Here is an 18171-nt window from a genome sequence, read left to right on the forward strand (position 1 = left end):
TTACAGATGGCCTGCCAAAAAATCCTGTTTCCTTCTGCTGCCTTGTACTAGTAAACTGAGAGGCACAAATCATTAGATTAATCAAAGGCCTCGTTGAGACTGATGACTGTGAACTCACCCTTCAGTTAATATAAGTTAATCAAAAGCCCACAGAACAGGGCAATTATCTTGGCAAAAAGCTATTGCTGGACCTATCCTCCGTGAACTTATCCAATTATTTTTCTGAACCCAGTTATACTTTTGGCCTTCCAACATCCCCTGGCAATGAGTTCCACAGGTGGACTGTATTGTGTGTGAAGAAATACCTCTGTATATTGTTTTAAAACCTGCTGCCTATTAATTTAATTGGGTGAACCCTGGTTCTCATATTATGTGAAGGGGTAAATAACACTTCCTTATTCACTTTCTCCACACTATTCCCTCCCTTAGTCATCTCTTTCCTAAACTGAACAGGCCCAGTCTTTTTAATCTCTCTTTATGTGGGAGCTGTTCCATACTGCTAATCATTTGTGTTGCCCTTTTCCAGTTCTAATGCATCTCTGAGATGGGGAGAGCAGAACTGCATGCAGTATTCAAGGTGTGGGCATCCTATACAGTGGCATTATGATATTTTAAGTCTTATTACCTCTCTCTTTTCTAATGGTTCCTAACACTGTCAGCTTTTTTGACTGCTGCTGCAGTCAAAAGGTTGCTTGGTGGGATGCTGTCCCTTGCAGAATGTTGAGGACAACTCAAACTTTTGAAAAGCAGAAAATGCAGTTAACACACTAACTGCACCTACAGTGTGTCCCAATAATTCCCTTGGCTACTGCCAAGTCCAGAAGAAGAGACAGAAGGTAATGTGGGCAACCTATTTTCCCTTTAATAATGTTAGATGAAATCCAGTGGGCGAGAGTGAATAGATAGCAATTGTGGGGTTGGCAGCAGGCATTACTGAAAAAGGGCAGCGTTAAAGTTGCATGGCAATCTTAACTGTGAACTTCTTTGTTTTCAGAAGTCTGAGTTTTCCTTCAACTCAACATTCTACATGGGGTCGACATACTATCAAGCAACCTTAACCTTGTGTTAACATGGGGGGGGGGGGGTTGCCATTGAATAGAAACACTGAGTTAAGGTACCTAAACAGCTTTCACTTTGTCCTTATAGAGATGCCCTGAGAAAAAATTGTCAGAAAAATCTCATCGATAAAAACCAATCATTTCAATTCAGTGACCAAACAGTAGTTCAGTGTTTCTCAAACAAGGGTTGCCGCTTGTGTAGGGAAAGCCCTTGGCAGGCCGGGCCGATGTGTTTACCTGCTCCATTTCCAGGTCCGGCCGATCGCGGCTCCCACTGTCCGCAGATCTCTGCTCCAGGCCAATGGGAGCTGCTGGAAGCTATGTAGGCTGAGGGACTTACTGGCCGCTACTTCCAGTGACTCCCATTGGCCTGGAGCAGCAATCTGTGGCCAGTGGGAGCCGTGATCGGCTGGACCTGCGAACGGGGCAGGTAAACACACCGGACCGGCCTGCCAGGGGCTTTCCCTACACAAGCGGCGACCCGTTTGAGAAACCCTGCAGTAGTTCTTTACTCTTATTTATACAGATGTTGTACAAAATCCCTCCCTTTTTTATAATCAAACAAAGATATACATTACAGACTGTTGATCAGAAAGATATTGATGGCCATTATTTCACATTAAAACTTCATGTGCCACCAAACACATAAGAGTCACCAAAGGCAGACCTACATATTAGACACTTAGGCCCTGATCAAGAAGTTGTAGCATGGATGTGAATAGCAAAATTAGGGGGTCACAAAGCATCACAAATAAAAATTACCTCATATTACACCAGTGTCTACAAGTACAGGTTTTTCAAATGCAAGATTTCTGCAGCCATAGATTGCAAACTTAAAGTACTTGTGTGGTAATGAAGTGGGGAGGGGGGGAGGGGTGGCAGGTTGCTCCCTTTGATGGACACCCAGCCAGCCAGTTAGCTGTAAAATCCCTCTTAGTAGCTGTTCTCTACTTGCTTTACCTGTAAAGGGTTAAAAAGTCCCCCAGGTGGGGGGGGGGGAGGAAGAGGGCACCTGACCAAAAGAGCCAATGGGAAGGCTAGAACTTTTTAAAATTGGGAAAGAAACTTTCCCTTGGTCTGTTTGCTGGGCTGGAGCAACACAGAGCAGTGATGCTATAAGCAGGAATGCTGTGTAAGATTTGAACCAGGTATTCAAAAGTATCTTCCATACCTAGAAAAAATAATTTGGATAGGGAACATCTAAGTTACACGATCAGGTTTATTTCTTATTTATTTGTGGATCTCCTCTGGGCTAACCCGATGCTTTTGTTGGCTTGTAACTGTTAAGCTAAACCCCCAAGGCGGCTAGTTTGGGTGCTTAATTTTTGGAATTGCTCTTTTAAAAATCTAGCAAAAGCTTAAGTTCCAGATGTATTTTCTTCCTTTCTATTTTTAATAAAATTTACCTTTTTTAAGAACAGGACTGGATTTTTGGTGTCCTAAGAGGTTTGTGCATATGCTGTTTGATTAGCTGGTGGTTACTGCTAATCTCCTTTGTGTTTTTTTTTTCCCTTCAGCTCTTCCCCAGAGAAGGGGTGAAATGACTTTAGGGTACCCCACAGGGAGGAATTCCCAAGTGTTCCTTCTGGGGTCCAAGGTTTTTTTGTTGTTTTTTTGCTTTTTTGCACATTTGGGTGGTGGAAGGTCAGAAAAAAGCTGTAACCTTGGAAGTTTAATACAAGCCTGGAGTGGCAAGTATTAATTTTTAGAATCCTTGCAGGCCCCCACCTTCTGGGCTCCAAGTGCCAGAATGGGGATTTAGCCTTGATAACTTGTGAGGCAAAAAAAAAAAAAAGGGAAGATGGCAGTAGTGTGTTCTTTGTAGTAGCACACTCACCTTCCACATTTAAGATGTCCTAGGCCAAAATCTGTGAATTTCTTAAAACTCTTAGAAAATGTCTGATGTAAAAATACCACATCTTACAATATCGAGGCAAGTTCCAGAAAACCTTTATATGAATAACTCATTAGGCTCTAAGTCAAATGGATCTAAGCTAAGAGGTTTGAGTCTCCCAGACCAGGTCTACAGACTTACGGAAGTGGGGTTTGCACACTAAAAGTAGCTGTGTAAATGATGCTTTGATGTTATAAACTCAGGCTGGGAGATTGGACTTTTGTTATAACTTTCTGCGCAAAACAAAAACCAGTTTTGATCATTCTGAAACTTCTTTTAAAATACAAAATTAATCAAAACTGAGTATCTCCAGAGAACAGTTTCGACTTCAACAATTTTCTAATGAAAGACGTTTAGTCAAAAAATTAACGACCAGCTCTAGTTTTAAAATGAATGTAAAGAAACCAGTGACCATAGTTTCTTATATTAAAGATCAGTAGACTGACTGCCATGGGAGATGATGGCACTTTGCACCTCCTAGGAGGCCCTCATTGCTTAACAGGAATGGGAATTCATATTGAACTCATGAATGACTATTTCATGCTCTTAAATAGCAACATTAAATTATAAATACTTTCGAATCTCAAAACACAAACTACATATAAATAGAATGATTGTTGGAAAACACACCTTTTCCCATTGAAGATTCTTTCACAACCCTCAACTTGTCCCATTAGGAGATATTATGTCTCAAATCAATGGCACTATCACCTACAGTTCAGAAGGCTGGAAGTTCACATTCTATATCAAGACCAGTGCTGCCCAAACGTACAGTGGATTTAAGTTAAGGGATGCCATCTTCTAAATGAGATTTTTAACAAGACGACGTGAGAAACTATAACTCAATTTCTTGAGTTTGCACGGTAGGTTTATGTTTAAAGTCACCCTAATAAAGTAGACACTATGCTTTTAATAATATTTAATCCTTCTCTCTTGAGACGTCTTCACAGCAATCCACCAGATTAACACTCACTGTGGCTAAATACACTTGCATTTAAACCCAGTGCATGGAACAACTCCAGTGTGTAATTGCATATTTCAAAACCAGCTTTTGGAAAGCTGGCTGTTCTTACCTTGCTTTTTGACATTGAATGTGCTGAATCTTCTTTACTTTGTGACACATCATCTTTCCCTCTATCAAAACCTTAAAAGAGAAGATGATATTGTTGCAATATGATAAAATAAAATGTAGTGTACTCAAATGAGTTATCTGGCTCTTGAAAAGTAAAACATAAATTAGCAATTTTTACTTGTCTGGTCATCATCTAGAATGATGCAAATAAATTAAAAAAATAAAAAAACACTGCCCTTATAAAATGTGATTAAATAACATTGCTTAGTAAAAATACATCCTGAGGTTTCAACATATCACTTGCTGTACAGCTACTTCTGAGTTTCTAACAAAATTAGTTTCCTCACTGAAAATATATTATTCTGTGTATTTATTCATATTTTAAATTTCACATTAGATCTCGACCTCAATATGATGTGACCCGATATAACATGAATTCAGATATAAGGTGGTAAAGCAGTGCTCGGGGGGGCGGGGGGGGGAAAGAGGGGCGGGACTGTGCGCTCCAGTGGATCAAAGTAAGTTCAATAACACGCGGTTTCACCTATAATTCAGTCAGATTTTTTGGCTCCCGAGGATAGCGTTGTATCGAGGTAGAGGTGTATATACAATTTTCCCAACTGCCATTTCAGACTTAGAAGTGTTGAAATTCTGAGCTGCTCACACATACACCATAAATATTGCCCCAAATGTGCACCTCTACACTCCACAAAGGTTTATATTGTGCACATGGAGTACACAATGTTTTAAACAGGCAAAAATATTAAATCAGAACTGACTTTTTTCAAACTAAATAGACACTCCTCACTGTTTGCTGCTTTTTAAAAAACAAAACATGCAATTACAGGTTCCAGATACTTCCTGGCACTGGAAAAAATGTTGGTTTTTTTGGTTTTTGTTTGTTTTTAAATAGAAACAAAGAAACAAGAAAACAAGAAAGCTTGACTCAAAGCTGGCCAAAGATATTTTGCTCCATTTTTTTTTTAAATTAACTTTTAGGCATAGGCAAGCATGGAAAACTTAATTGAAAAAAGGTGAATTTTTCAGACTAAAGGGTTAAAATTAAAATAATATGCAAAGTCACAATTTTCACTACCAAATGAACACCTGAAATGCATAATATACCTGTACTAATGATTATAGCAAACAGTTGGACAAATGTAAATCCTTAAAAGCAGCTTCCCTCCTACTGCAAAGTTGAACAATTTTTCTTTTTCATTTGAACAGAAACCAGTATTTTCCAAAGTCCATCTCTGGACCAGCACCTGCACCCTTCCAGGATTTATGCTAATGAAGATTCCAAATAGTGAGATTGTGTCACCGCCCAGACTTTGGTTGGAACTTATTAGCTATTTGGTGTCTCAGATATAAATTCAAGGAGGAAAACAAAAAACCACCAATTCCCTTGTCAGGGTCATTAAAATATTTCAAACTACTGTACATAAGCATTAAATTGACATGTTTAAAATATGTGAAGGTGCACACACAACATAGACGGAACTGCCCTTTTGTAGTTCTTCTCCAGATTAAAGATTGCTTCACATCTTAACATGTGCTTACATTTTGAGTCCAACATGGTGTATGCGATATATACAATATTAACTTTAAAACAAATTAAACAAAAGTTGACACTCCTCTGTATCTACAATATTTTATGTGTGTAAGTTATGCAATAACACTGAGCTTTTATCAGTGTCAAAGCTGTCAATCTACAACTCAATGGCACACTTCACTTTTACAGCATGAAATGTTCTAAGTATAAAGTGGTGGAAGAAGTCAATGCCACGCAGGTGATGAGATGATGCTGCAACAGATTATACCAGTGCTCCATTTTGTTGGAACAGTTTTTTCCAGTGCAAGAATAAAAAAATCCTGATGCATATATTTCAGTATATCAAAATATACCTGTTACTATACCACCTAGGTACACCGCAGGTAATTTAAAGGTCACCTCAGAAAGAGCATACCTCAGAATAGACCCAGCCAGATGAAAAGCCTTGCACCATTTTGACTGCAAATATACCATAAAGTCTTGGGCCACAAGAAAGCTAGTTTACCAGACAGAAATGTTGCATGGGTAGTAATTACTACAATGGGCTATATCTCTCCTGCAGGCTGAAGGACTGCCATAGGAATTAGGAATTGTGGAGACACTGGTACATAGGAAGGTCCTGTGGAAAAAAATACACTGCCTCCCTCAAGAAGATGGGTTGTTCATTCCTCCTCCCCTCCCCAAATACATATTCTAAAAGAAGATTGTCCCATCCCCCCCACCACCGTAAAGTTGGACAATTTTTCTTTTTGTAAAATCATTTTGAAACCAGTATTTTCCAGACCCCATCTCTGGCCCAGCATCTGTATCCTTCCAGGGCTTATGATGCCTAAAAGATATCAGATACCATTTAATGATCTGATCCAGCACAAATATCCATTTCTAGAAATTTCCTCATGGAGTCATGACAAAAAAATAACCTCAAATGGGAACTAACTTGACGAGAAACCCTAAATCAGTGGTTCTCAAACTGTGGTCCATGCACCACCAGTGGTCCACGAGCTCCATTCAGGTAGTCCATGGATAGTTCCTTCTAAGGTGCATGCCTGGGCGGCTGCACACAAACAGAATGAAGGGCCACTCACCTAATTAATGGAGCCATGCAGGCATGGCTCCACTAATTAGGACCCTGCACAAGACATACATGTAAGGTGAGGTGGTGGCCTGGGGGGAACAGGGGGTAGGAGGATGGAGGCAGTGAGGTGAGAAGAGGGGGTGGAGGGAATTTTAGACGTGCAAGGCTGCAGCAGCCAAAGAAAGAGGTGACTTTCCCCAGCCCCAGCTCAGGGGCTGCCAGGGAGAGACCCCACTCCTCACAGGCCCAGATCAGGGGCTGCTGCAGTGGGGGAGAGGGAGAGGGAGAGAACTCCTCTCCTTCCCAGCTCCAGCTCGGGGGCTGCTGCAGCGAGGGAGAGAGGACACATCCATCACATTAGAAAGGTAAGACTACCGATATTAACATATGAGTTGTATGCTTTTATTTGTAGAACAAAAAAACAATTAAAGGTGTTTTTTTTTTTTAATATATAGCACTTTTATCCAAAGAACTTTACAATTGTCAGTTAATGGTACAAACAACATTCGGAAAGAACATTAAGTGGTCCGCCGAGACCCTCAGCAATTTTCAAGAGGTCCGCGAAAAAAAAGTTTGAGAACCACTGCCCTAAATCATTTCATATAAAGAATGTCCAAGTTATGCAAGAACTGCTATAGTTCTCTCTGTTCTGATTTGGTAGCCAAAAACATAAATTCACATTTTTGTCAACTAACTTTGAGGGTGTCACATTTCAGTATATTAAAAATAAGTTTATTCCTTTTGGGTACTAATTTAAAAGGACATGACATTCTAAATACTCTTTGTGCACAGACAACTGTATTCCTTGTATATCTTCCCATTAAGTGGCTCACAGAAGGCTATTAAAACCCTTCATTTACAAGTCATCCTGTCCACTAGATCATGGAGTGCAGCGCCCAGGTAACAGCAATAGTTAAATGGAAGGTTGATCACAGTGTGTACGTCCCTACACTGGGAGAAAATTGTAGTAGAGGGATCTTTAATTTAAAATAAGAGAGCACAGCAAGATAGAATGACTGGAAGTTTAATATAAACAAAACTGAAACTGGATAGAAGGTGCACATTTTTAAACAGTGAGGGATTAATCACTGGAACAATCTACCAGTCAACACAGTGGATTTTCAGATACTGTAAGTCTTTAAATCAAAATTGGATGTCATTCTGAGACAATATGCTCTAGTCCAACCAGAAGTCATTAGGTTCAATACAGAAATGACTAGGTGAAATTCTATGGTCTATTGTGCAGGAGCTCAGACTAGATCATAATGGTCAGAGGAGCCAGAATGGGAGGAGGCAAGGTCATGGCCCCATCATTTTTAGAAATGGGAAGGCTATGCCATAAAGACAAACAATGGGGTGGGGTGGAAGAGAGAAGAGGTGGCACAGAGTTGGGGGCTACTGTTCTGGCACAAGTCGCCACCTGCACTTTAAGGGAGCTTTTGCTACTCCTGATAACTGTTCCTTCTGGCCTTAAAAAAAAAAAATTAGATATTTGATATGGACTGTGAAGGCACATAATTTAAAATTTAAGGAACCCAGCTTCCTGAAAATTTAAGACAACCAAAATAAATTTTCTAAGTCACTCAACTAAAGCAACAATTTAGACAAGTACATATTTCTATCCAGTACACACAGAATAAGAGACTAATCTAAGTTTTATACAGTGCTGTTGCCATAGTGGTCTCTGGATATTAGAGAGACAGGATGGGGTGAAGTAATATCTTTTATTGGACCAACTTCTGTTGATGAGAAAGACATGCTTTCGAGCTTACACAGAGCTTTTCTTCAGGTTCTGGGCTCAAAAGCTCGTCTCGGACACCAACAGAAGTTGATCCAATAAAAGATATTACCTCACCCATCTTTAAGTTTGACATTTTGGGATGTTAAAGCAGAAAAGTTAATGGAGAAAGGGACAGAAAATGACTATCTTAATTACAAAAAGACATAATACGTTGAATTAACAACAATGTTTAACATCAAAAATTGTGATTAAGAGAATAGCAGCTATAAATTCACAGCTTCCCGTTAAAGGATGACAGCTTTAAGAACTTAATTTTATATACATACATATACACACACAATAAACTTTCCTAAAGCGTTCCATAGATTTAATTAGCTACATCAGGCACAAATGAAAACTGCATACATCAATTTGGACATGAGGAATTACAGGAAAGTAGGATGCTATCTGATCCACTGTAACCTTTTTTATTTGAACTCCATTTTCATGCTTCAGGTTTCTTCTCTCTTCAGTGTTCAGTTGTACCAAATTAATTTGTATTACTTGTTTCAAACCATTACTATTCTATTGAACAATTAAAAACTTTAAAAATTAACCAAAGCAAAACTATTGTACTCCGCTTGCTATTTAAGACACTGTCCCGGATTTTGAACCTTTGCAGTAAAGAGCTTTGTTCCATTACCAATAAAACCCCTGCATAGTTGTGTATCCCAGCATTGTGTTGCCTTGGCGTTCTCTTTTCCAGCAACAGTAAGGCAGCTTTTTAAAACTTCTACTAAATATATTCTTCAGATTTTTCTCCTTGGTGTTATGAAAATGGTCTATATAAAATGTAGTATTCTACCCCTAACCTAGTCACAGCCTTATAAAGTAAAACACTACTTTTGCCATGTATTCTCATACAATGGAAGCATCTGTGTATTTTAAGCTTATTTTAACAGAAGCACTAGTAGTCTAATGCATTCAAGAAGATTTGTACCAAAATAACCCTAAAATTGTTTGTTAGCCAAAACTCTGTAGTCAATATGTATTTCACTTCGTAGATACTATATTCTGATTAGCTGCTCCCTTGACTTATTACCTTCCTGAACAATTTGTGTTAGAGGGTATATTAGTTTTTTGTTATTGTAGACAAAAATATACCTGTTTTTTCCATCAGCCATACACTGTGAATTTATCTATACATGCATATAAAATCTTGACGGAGATAACACGGCATAACAGAGGAGGATCCATCTGTTTGAACATAATGCTCTGTGTTATTGCTATATTTATATTTCTGTTAGCCCTTAAGGCACTGGAAATCTGCATTTTGTGGTACTAAATGCTAAGGCAAAATGCATTTGAGGTCACTGTCTGAGGTTGGAACTGACAATGCCAGAGGGGCTGGAAGCAGTGTTTAAAATTAACCCAGGTCTCAAGCTCTCCAATATCAATCACTGACAGTTTTCAGTTCATCTTTTTAATTTCTTCTTTCATTTTCATGTAACTGGTTTCTTGAGTATACTTAAATATTCTGCACACTGAGCCCTGTTTAAATAGAAACTTAAAGTATATCTTTCAAAAGAAGAAGATATGCGCAGACAGATGTGTCAGCCTTAAAAGTCCTTGTGTCCATTTCAATATAAAAACTATAATGCTAAGAACAAAATACTCTGAGTTCTTCTGTCCCAATGTGTGAATCAATTCAGATTTAAGAATCACATCCCACTTTGTGCTCATGAGACCAATCCTTGGGTCTGGCTGAGATATACTTATTAGCACAGTACCAAGTGGGATGGCAAAGATGACAAACTTAACTCTCCCCTGATCTCAGAGCTGCAGGTTCACCCCCAGGATAAGTTAAAGCAGATTCAAGTTAAAGCAGGGTCAAGTTCACCCCCAGTAAAAGGTTCTACAGCCAAATAAATAAGAAGAAAACAAAGAAAGAAAAAGTGGGGCCGCTATACACTGAGGATGGAATGGAGGTTAAGGATAACCTAGGCATGGCCCAACATCTAAACAAGTACTTTGCCTCAGTTTTTAATAAGACTAGTGAGGAACCTTGCGATGATGGAGGGATGATAAACGGGAATGTGGATATGGAAGTGGATATTACCGCAACTGAGGTAGAGGCCGTACTTGAACAGCTCGATGGGACGAAGTCGGAGGGCCCGGACAATCTCCATCCGAGGATATTAAAGGAACTGGTGCGTGAAATTGCGAGCCCGTTAGCGAGAATTTTTAAGCAATCGATAAACTCGGGGGTTGTGCCCTATGACTGGAGGATTGCTAATGTAGTTCCTATTTTTAAGAAAGGGAATAAAAGTGATCCGGGTAATTATAGGCCTGTTAGCTTGACGTCTGTAGTATGTAAGGTCTTGGAAAAAATTTTAAGGGAGAAAGTAGTTAAGGACATAGAGGTCAATGGTAATTGGGACGAATTGCAACACGGATTTACTAAAGGTAGATCATGTCAAATCAATCTGATCTCCTTCTTTGAGAAGATGACAGATTACTTAGATAAAGGAAATGCGGTAGATATAATTTACCTAGATTTCAGTAAGGCGTTCGACACGGTTCCGCACGGGGAACTGTTAGTTAAATTGGAAAAGATGGGAATGAATATGAAAGTTGTAAGGTGGATAAGGAACTGGTTAAAGGGGAGACTCCAGAGGGTCGTATTGAAAGGTGAACTGTCAGGCTGGAAGGAGGTCACTAGTGGAGTCCCTCAAGGATCGGTTTTGGGACCGATCTTATTTAACCTTTTTATTACTGACCTTGGCACAAAGAGCGGGAATGTGCTAATAAAGTTTGCGGATGACACAAAGCTGGGGGGTATTGCTAACACGGAGAAGGACAGGTATACTATTCAGGAAGATCTGAACCACCTTGTAAACTGGAGTAATAGAAATAGGATGAAATACAATAGTGAAAAGTGCAAGGTCATGCATTTAGGAATTAATAATAAGAATTTTGGATATACGTTGGGGGCGCATCAGTTGGAAACGACGGAGGAGGAGAAGGACCTTGGGGTACTGGTTGATAGCAGGATGACTATGAGTTGCCAATGTGATACGGCTGTTAAAAAAGCAAATGCGATTTTGGGATGCATCAGGCGGGGTATTTCCTGCAAGGATAAGGAGGTGTTAGTACCGTTATATAAGGAGTTGGTGAGACCCCATCTGGAATACTGTGTGCAGTTCTGGTGTCCCATGTTCAAGAAGGATGAATTCAAACTGGAACAGGTTCAGAGACGGGCTACAAGGATGATCCGAGGAATGGAAAAAACTGCCTTATGAAAGGAGACTCAAAGAGCTTGGCTTGTTTAGCCTGGCTAAAAGAAGGCTGAGGGGGGATATGCTCGCTCTATATAAATATATCAGGGGGGTTAACGTTAGGGAGGGAGAGGAATTATTTAAGTTTAGTACTAATGTAGGCACGAGGACGAATGGGTATAAACTGGATATTAGGAAGTTTAGACTTGAAATTAGACGAAGGTTTCTAACCATTAGGGGAGTGAAGTTCTGGAACAACCTTCCGAGGGAAGTAGTAGGGGCAAAAGACTTTCCTGGCTTTAAGACAAAGCTTGATAAGTATATGGAGGGGATGTTATGATAGGATCGTTAATTTGGGCAATTGATCTTGGATTACCACCAGATAGGTCTGCTCAATGGTCTGCAGGGAGATGTTGGATGGGATGGGAACTGAGTTGCTGCAGAGAATTCCTTCTTGGGTGCTGGCTGGTGTGCCTTGCCCACATGCTCAGGGTTTAGCTGATCGCCATATTTGGGGTCGGGAAGGAATTTTCCTCCAGGGCGCATTGGCAGGGGCCATGGAGGTTTTTCGCCTTCCCCTGCAGCGTGGGGCACGGGTCACTTGCTGGTGGTTTCTCTGCAGCTCGAGGTCTTCAAACCAATTTTGAGGATTTCAATAACTCGGTCCTGGGATAGGGGTTGTTATAATATTGGATGGGTGGGGTTCTGTGGCCTGCCTTGTGCAGGAGGTCAGACTAGATGATCAGATTGGTCCCTTCTGACCTATGAGTCTATGAGTCTAAAAGCTGCTCTAACCTAAGCCTAGCTTGCAATGATCTCCAAGGGGTTGTTACAGCAGCCAGGAATAGTGGCCAGGGCACTGCTGCACTCCCAACAGCCTCTTCCCTCGTAGGCCATATTCTGAGAGTTGTAAGGGGAGGGGAGGTGGTGAGTGGTTTCAGGCTGACTATACACCACTAGTGGGATCTCTGTAGGGAATCCACTAAGGCAATATTTAAATTTGCTTTTCTCCACCAGACCAAAACAAAGCAGATTTGGCATGGGCCAGGTTCTGGCCCTCAGATTACAAACTCACCAAGGGACTGATCCAAAGCTCGCTGAAGTCAATGGGTTTTGGTTCAGGTGCTAATTTTAGTGCCTATTATAAACATTAGGGCTATTCTTTTTAATAACTGACAGTCTTATCACACTTAAATGAGACCCAACTGATTGCAAGACAGTATTTTTTATACAACAGCAGGCAGAGTTTAGTAGTTACATATTAATTAAACTGATAACCAAGAGCTCTGATGTTTTAAAAATCTATTTAGAACACAATGAGGAGATATTAGTTTGTATATTTAAGACAATATTTTCTTGACTAAACAAGTCCTCCAGAAAGTATATTTCTTCTGCCCTCTACAGAAAGCTGATTTTAAAAAAGCGCAAGGATTAGTCATTACCTTGTTTAAGCAAGGTAATCTTTGGCACACAGTTTATGATATGGTGCCATTTTAAAACTGAATTTGAGTTTAACCTCTTAAACCTTGCAAATGAAGCATTTCATCACTATGTTAATTTCATTTCTTCTCATGCTGCACGTGCAAGTAGACCCTGCAATCAATCTTGTAGTAGAAAAGAAGAGGGGCATCATTTCATATGCTGATTTTGCATTTCACAACAAATAACCTTCACATGTAGGAAGCTTAAGGGAAAAAAAAAACAAAAGAAATTAATTCCTACTTAATACCAACACCAAACCCATTATGATTCAAAATGTAAGAAAAGACGGTTACTCACCTTTGTAACTGTTGTTCTTCGAGATGTGTTGCTCATATCCATTCCAGTAGGTGTGCGCGCGCCGCGTGCACATTCGGAGACTTTTACCCTAGCAACACTCGGTGGGCCGGAAGGGCACCCCCTGGAGTGGCGCCGCCATGGCGCCAGTTATATACCCCCGCCGGCCTGCCGCTCCTTGGTTCCTTCTTGCCCGCTACTCCGATAGTGGGGAAGGAGGGCGGGTGTGGAATGGATATGAGCAACACATCTCGAAGAACAACAGTTACAAAGGTGAGTAACCGTCTTTTCTTCTTCGAGTGCTTGCTCATATCCATTCCAGTAGGTGATTCCCAAGCCTTATCTACGCGGTGGGGTCAGAGTGAGACGTTGCGGAATGTAAGATTGCTGAGCCAAAGGCGGCATCGTCTCTTGATTGCGCAACGAGCGCATAGTGAGATGTGAATGTATGCACTGACGACCAGGTAGCTGTGTGGCATATCTCCTGGATGGGAATGTGCGCCAGGAAGGCGGTCGACGAGGCTTGAGCCCAAGTGGGCGGTGAGACGGCCAATCGGGACGTGGGCCAAGTCATAGCACGTCCGGATACAGGACGTTACCCATGATGAGAGCCTAGGCATACCTTTCATACGCTCCGCCAGTGCTATAAATAACTGAGGTAAGCGTCTGAAGGGTTTTGTCCTCTGGATGTAAAAGGCGAGGGCTCGGCGGACATCCAGGGTGTGAAGCTGTTGGTCCCTGCGTGATGCATGCAGCTTCGGGAAGAAGACCGGTAGAAAAATATCTTGATTAATATGGAAGGCAGAGACCACCTTGGGAAGAAAAGCTGGGTGTGGGCGTAGCTGTACCTTATCTTTGTGGAAGATTGTACATGGGGAGTCTGCCATTAAAGCACGGAGCTCCGAAACCCGTTTGGCTGATGTGACAGCTACCAGGAAGGCCATCTTACAGGACAGGTACAGCAGCGAGCAAGTGGCTAACGACTCAAAGGGTGGGGCCATGAGCCGAGTCAGGACAAGGTTGAGATCCCAGGTAGGGGAAGGAGGCTTAACCGGCGGGTAGAGGCGCTCCAAGCCCTTAAGGAACCACGAAACTATCGGGTGAGAGAAGGTGGAACTGTTCGACTCCCCCGGATGGAAGGTGGAGATTGTGGCTAAATGCACTCTTATTGAAGAGAGTGCCAAGCCTTGTTCCTTGAGGTACCACAAGAAGTCCAGGACAATAGGGACCAAAACGGCCTCAGGAACTAGGGAACGCTGTGTACACCAAAGAGAAAACCGCTTCCACTTGGCGAGGTATGTCGCCCTCGTGGAGGGTTTTCTGCTTCCCAAAAGGACCCGTTGAACCTGGGCAGAGCAGCGGAGCTCGGATTGGTTCAACCAGACAGCAGCAACGCTGTCAGGTGCAGGGACTGCAGGTCCGGGTGGTGAAGCCTGCCGAAGTCCTGCGTTATAAGATCTGGGCAGAGTGGCAGTGGTATCGGAGTCGTTAGGGATAGGTCGAGCAGCATGGAATACCAGTACTGCCTCGGCCATGTTGGAGTGATTAGGATCAGCCTGGCCCTGTCCCTGCGGAGCTTGAGCAGGACTCTGTGGACTAGGGGAAAGGGTGGAAAGGCATAGAGAAGACGTCCTTTCCAGGGGATCAGGAACGCTTCCGACAGAGAGCCTGGGGAGCGGCCCTGAAGGGAGCAGAACACCTGGCATTTCCTGTTCTCCCTGGAGGCAAATAGGTCTATCTGGGGAAAGCCCCACTTCCGGAATACAGAAAGAAGGATGTCCGGATGGATGGACCATTCGTGGGACAGGAAGGACCTGCTCAGGTGATCCGTGAGAGAGTTCTGGGCTCCCGGAAGGAGGCTACGAGGTTTATCGAGTGGGCTATACAGAAGTCCCACAGTCGCATCACCTCTTGGCAAAGGGGGGAAGACCGTGTGCCTCTTGTTTGTTTATGTAATACATGGCCGTTGTGTTGTCCTTGAAAATCGCAACACAACGGCCCTGTAGATGGTGTTGGAAGGTCTGGCACGCCAATCTGACTGCTCTCAGTTCGCGGACATTGATATGCAGACTCAGTTCTTGCAAGGACCAAAGGCCCTGGGTGTGAAGGTGCCCTAGGTGTGCACCTCAGCCCAGGGATGAAGCGTCCGTCGTTAGAGACACCGAAGGCTGCGGTGGGTGGAACGGGCGACCGGCACACACCAGGGAGGGTGTCAGCCACCAGTTGAAGGAGTCCAGCACTTTTGGTAGGATCGCGACTATCATGTCCAGGGCATCCCTGCGCGGATGATAAACTGAGGCAAGCCAAGTCTGGAGAGGGCGCATGCGGAGTCTTGCGTGCTTTGTCACGAAAGTGCACGCAGCCATGTGGCTGAGTAGAGCGAGGGTGGTATGGACAGAGGTTGTTGGGAAGGCTTGTAGTCCCTGGATGAGGGAGACTATAGCCTGGAACCTCTGTGGAGGTAGACTGGCCGTTGCAAGATTCAAATCCAGCATGGCCCCAATGAATTCTATTCTCTGAGTAGAAAGCAGAATGGATTTGTCTAGGTTGAGGATCAGACCTAGGTGGGAGAATAGGTACTTGATGACGTTTACGTGTGCGGTAACCTGAGCCTTGGAGGTCCCTCGAATAAGCCAGTCGTCGAGATATGAGAAAACATGGATTCGACGGCGATGGAGGTAGGCGGCGACTACCGCCATACACTTTGTGAACACTCGAGGGGCTGAGGAGAGGCCGAAGGGAAGGACTGCAAATTGGTAGTGTTGACGATTTATCACGAAACGAAGGAACCTTCTGTGTGGAGGGTAAATCGCGATATGAAAATATGCGTCCTTCATGTCGAGAGCAGTGTACCAATCTCCGGGATCCAGGGAGGGTATAATGTTTCCCAGGGATACCATGCGGAACTTGAACTTCGTGATGAACTTGTTCAGAGCTCGCAGGTCCAGGATGGGCCGGAGGCCCCCTTTCGCCTTGGGAATTAGGAAGTATCTGGAATAGAACCCCTTTCCTCCTCTGGAACCTCCTCTATAACTCCCAAAGCAAGGAGCCTCGAAACTTCCTGCAGAAGGAGTTGCTTGTGAAAGGGGTCCCTGAAGAGGGACGAGGAGGGAGGGTGACGAAATAAACTGAAGACAGTAGCCACACTCCACCGTGCTGAGAACCCAGCGGTCCGATGTTAGCTGAGACCATGCAGGGAAGAATGCGGCAAGGCAGTTGGCGAACTGAAAAGGATCCTGGGAGGTAACTGGTACAGTGCTCTTGGGCGCACCATCAAAAGTTTGGCTTCGGTCCCGCCAGTGGTTGGTGGGGCCGGAGTTATTACCCCTTTGTAGGCCAGACTGGCATCTCCGGGAAGTACGGCCTCTCCTTCTGGAGAAGTCCTGTCTTGGCCGAGGTGGGGGATAGGGGTGCTGGGGTTGTGAGTGGAAAGATCGCCTCAGTCTGCGGCGTATGCATTCCCAGAAACGCATGATCACGCGGTTGTCCTTCAAACCCTGAAGGCGAGGATCCGTCTTTTGGGAAAAAGGGCCCTGACCATCAAAGGGTAGGTCCTGTATGGTATACTGCAGCTCGGGTGGCAGACCCGACGCTCGCAGCCACGATATGTGCCTCATAGCAATCCCAGAGGTGACAGTTCGAGCTGCCGAATCAGCGGCATCTAACGAGGCCTGGAGGGAGGTCCTTGTAACTTTTTTCCCTTCCTCCAGTAGAGCTGAGAACTCCTGGCGGGAATCCTGCGGGACTAGCTCTACAAATTTCCCTATTGCCTCCCAGGTGTTATAATTGTATCTACTCAAGAGGGCTTGCTGATTCGCCACCCTGAGCTGGAGGCCTCCCGCGGAGTAGATCTTCCTTCCCAACAAGTCCATGCGCCTGGTCTCCCTCGATTTAGGTGCAGGGGCTTGTTGGCCATGGCGCTCTCGTTTGTTGACGGATTGGACTGCTAACGAACAAGGAGGAGGGTGTACGTATAGGTATTCGTACCCCTTGGATGGAACCATATATTTGCGTTCGACCCTCTTGGCAGTAGGTGGTACGGATGCCGAGGTTTGCCAGATTGTATCTGCCCGAGCCTGTATGGTGCGAATAAAGGGGAGGGCCACCCTTGTCGGAGCCTCCGCCAATAGTATGGTGACGACTGGGTCTTCCACTTCAGGAACTTCCTCCACAGGTAGGTTTATGTTAAGAGCGACCCAAGCGGAGGAGGTCCTGGTGCGACCGAAGGTCGATTGGGGGCGGTCCAGATGAGGCCGTCCCCGCTACTGCCTCATCTGGTGAAGAAGAGGAAGAGACCTCGGGGACCAATGGATCTTGAAGTGACTCCTGGTCCTGTGGAACGTCCTGGGGTGGTTCTTGAAAGTCCGAGACCTGCGCTGGGAGATGTTCTGTACTCGCTGGAGGAGGTCTGCTCACCGTGGCCTCTGGCGCCCTATGCTCGGAAGGGCCAGAGCGCGGTGGCAGATGTAGGGCACCTTGGCTCTGATGGTAGGCCCAAGGTGTCCAAAAGGACCATTGATGAGGGTCCTGCTGATTGTCCGATTCCCCATGGGAGGGGATTGATGGCTGATGAGATGGCCATGGCGGGGCGGAGACCGTGAGGTGATGGTCCCTGCGTCCACTGGAACCATCCCTACGGGGTGTCGGGGAGCGGTGCCGAGAGCGCGACCGGGACCTGCGACCAGCGTGGTGCCGGGAGGTCGACCGGTGCCGGGAATCGTCGTACCGAGATCGGCTGCAGGAAGC

At 43.9% G+C, this 18171-nt stretch overlaps 1 protein-coding gene across 8 annotated transcripts in view; it reads right to left on the minus strand.

Annotated features, from left to right (window-relative positions):
• Positions 1 to 18171, minus strand: part of OSBPL8 (oxysterol binding protein like 8) — a 215141-nt gene that overhangs the window by 67418 nt on the left and 129552 nt on the right. For all 8 annotated transcript variants that reach the window (XM_050934840.1, XM_050934831.1, XM_050934821.1 and 5 more), the window contains one exon: positions 4026 to 4096. In XM_050934840.1, the coding sequence (XP_050790797.1) occupies positions 4026 to 4096 (71 nt within the window). The remainder of the gene's footprint in view (positions 1 to 4025; positions 4097 to 18171) is intronic.

Source organism: Gopherus flavomarginatus, chromosome 1, assembly GCF_025201925.1.
Source record: "Gopherus flavomarginatus isolate rGopFla2 chromosome 1, rGopFla2.mat.asm, whole genome shotgun sequence".
NCBI lineage: Eukaryota > Metazoa > Chordata > Testudines > Testudinidae > Gopherus > Gopherus flavomarginatus.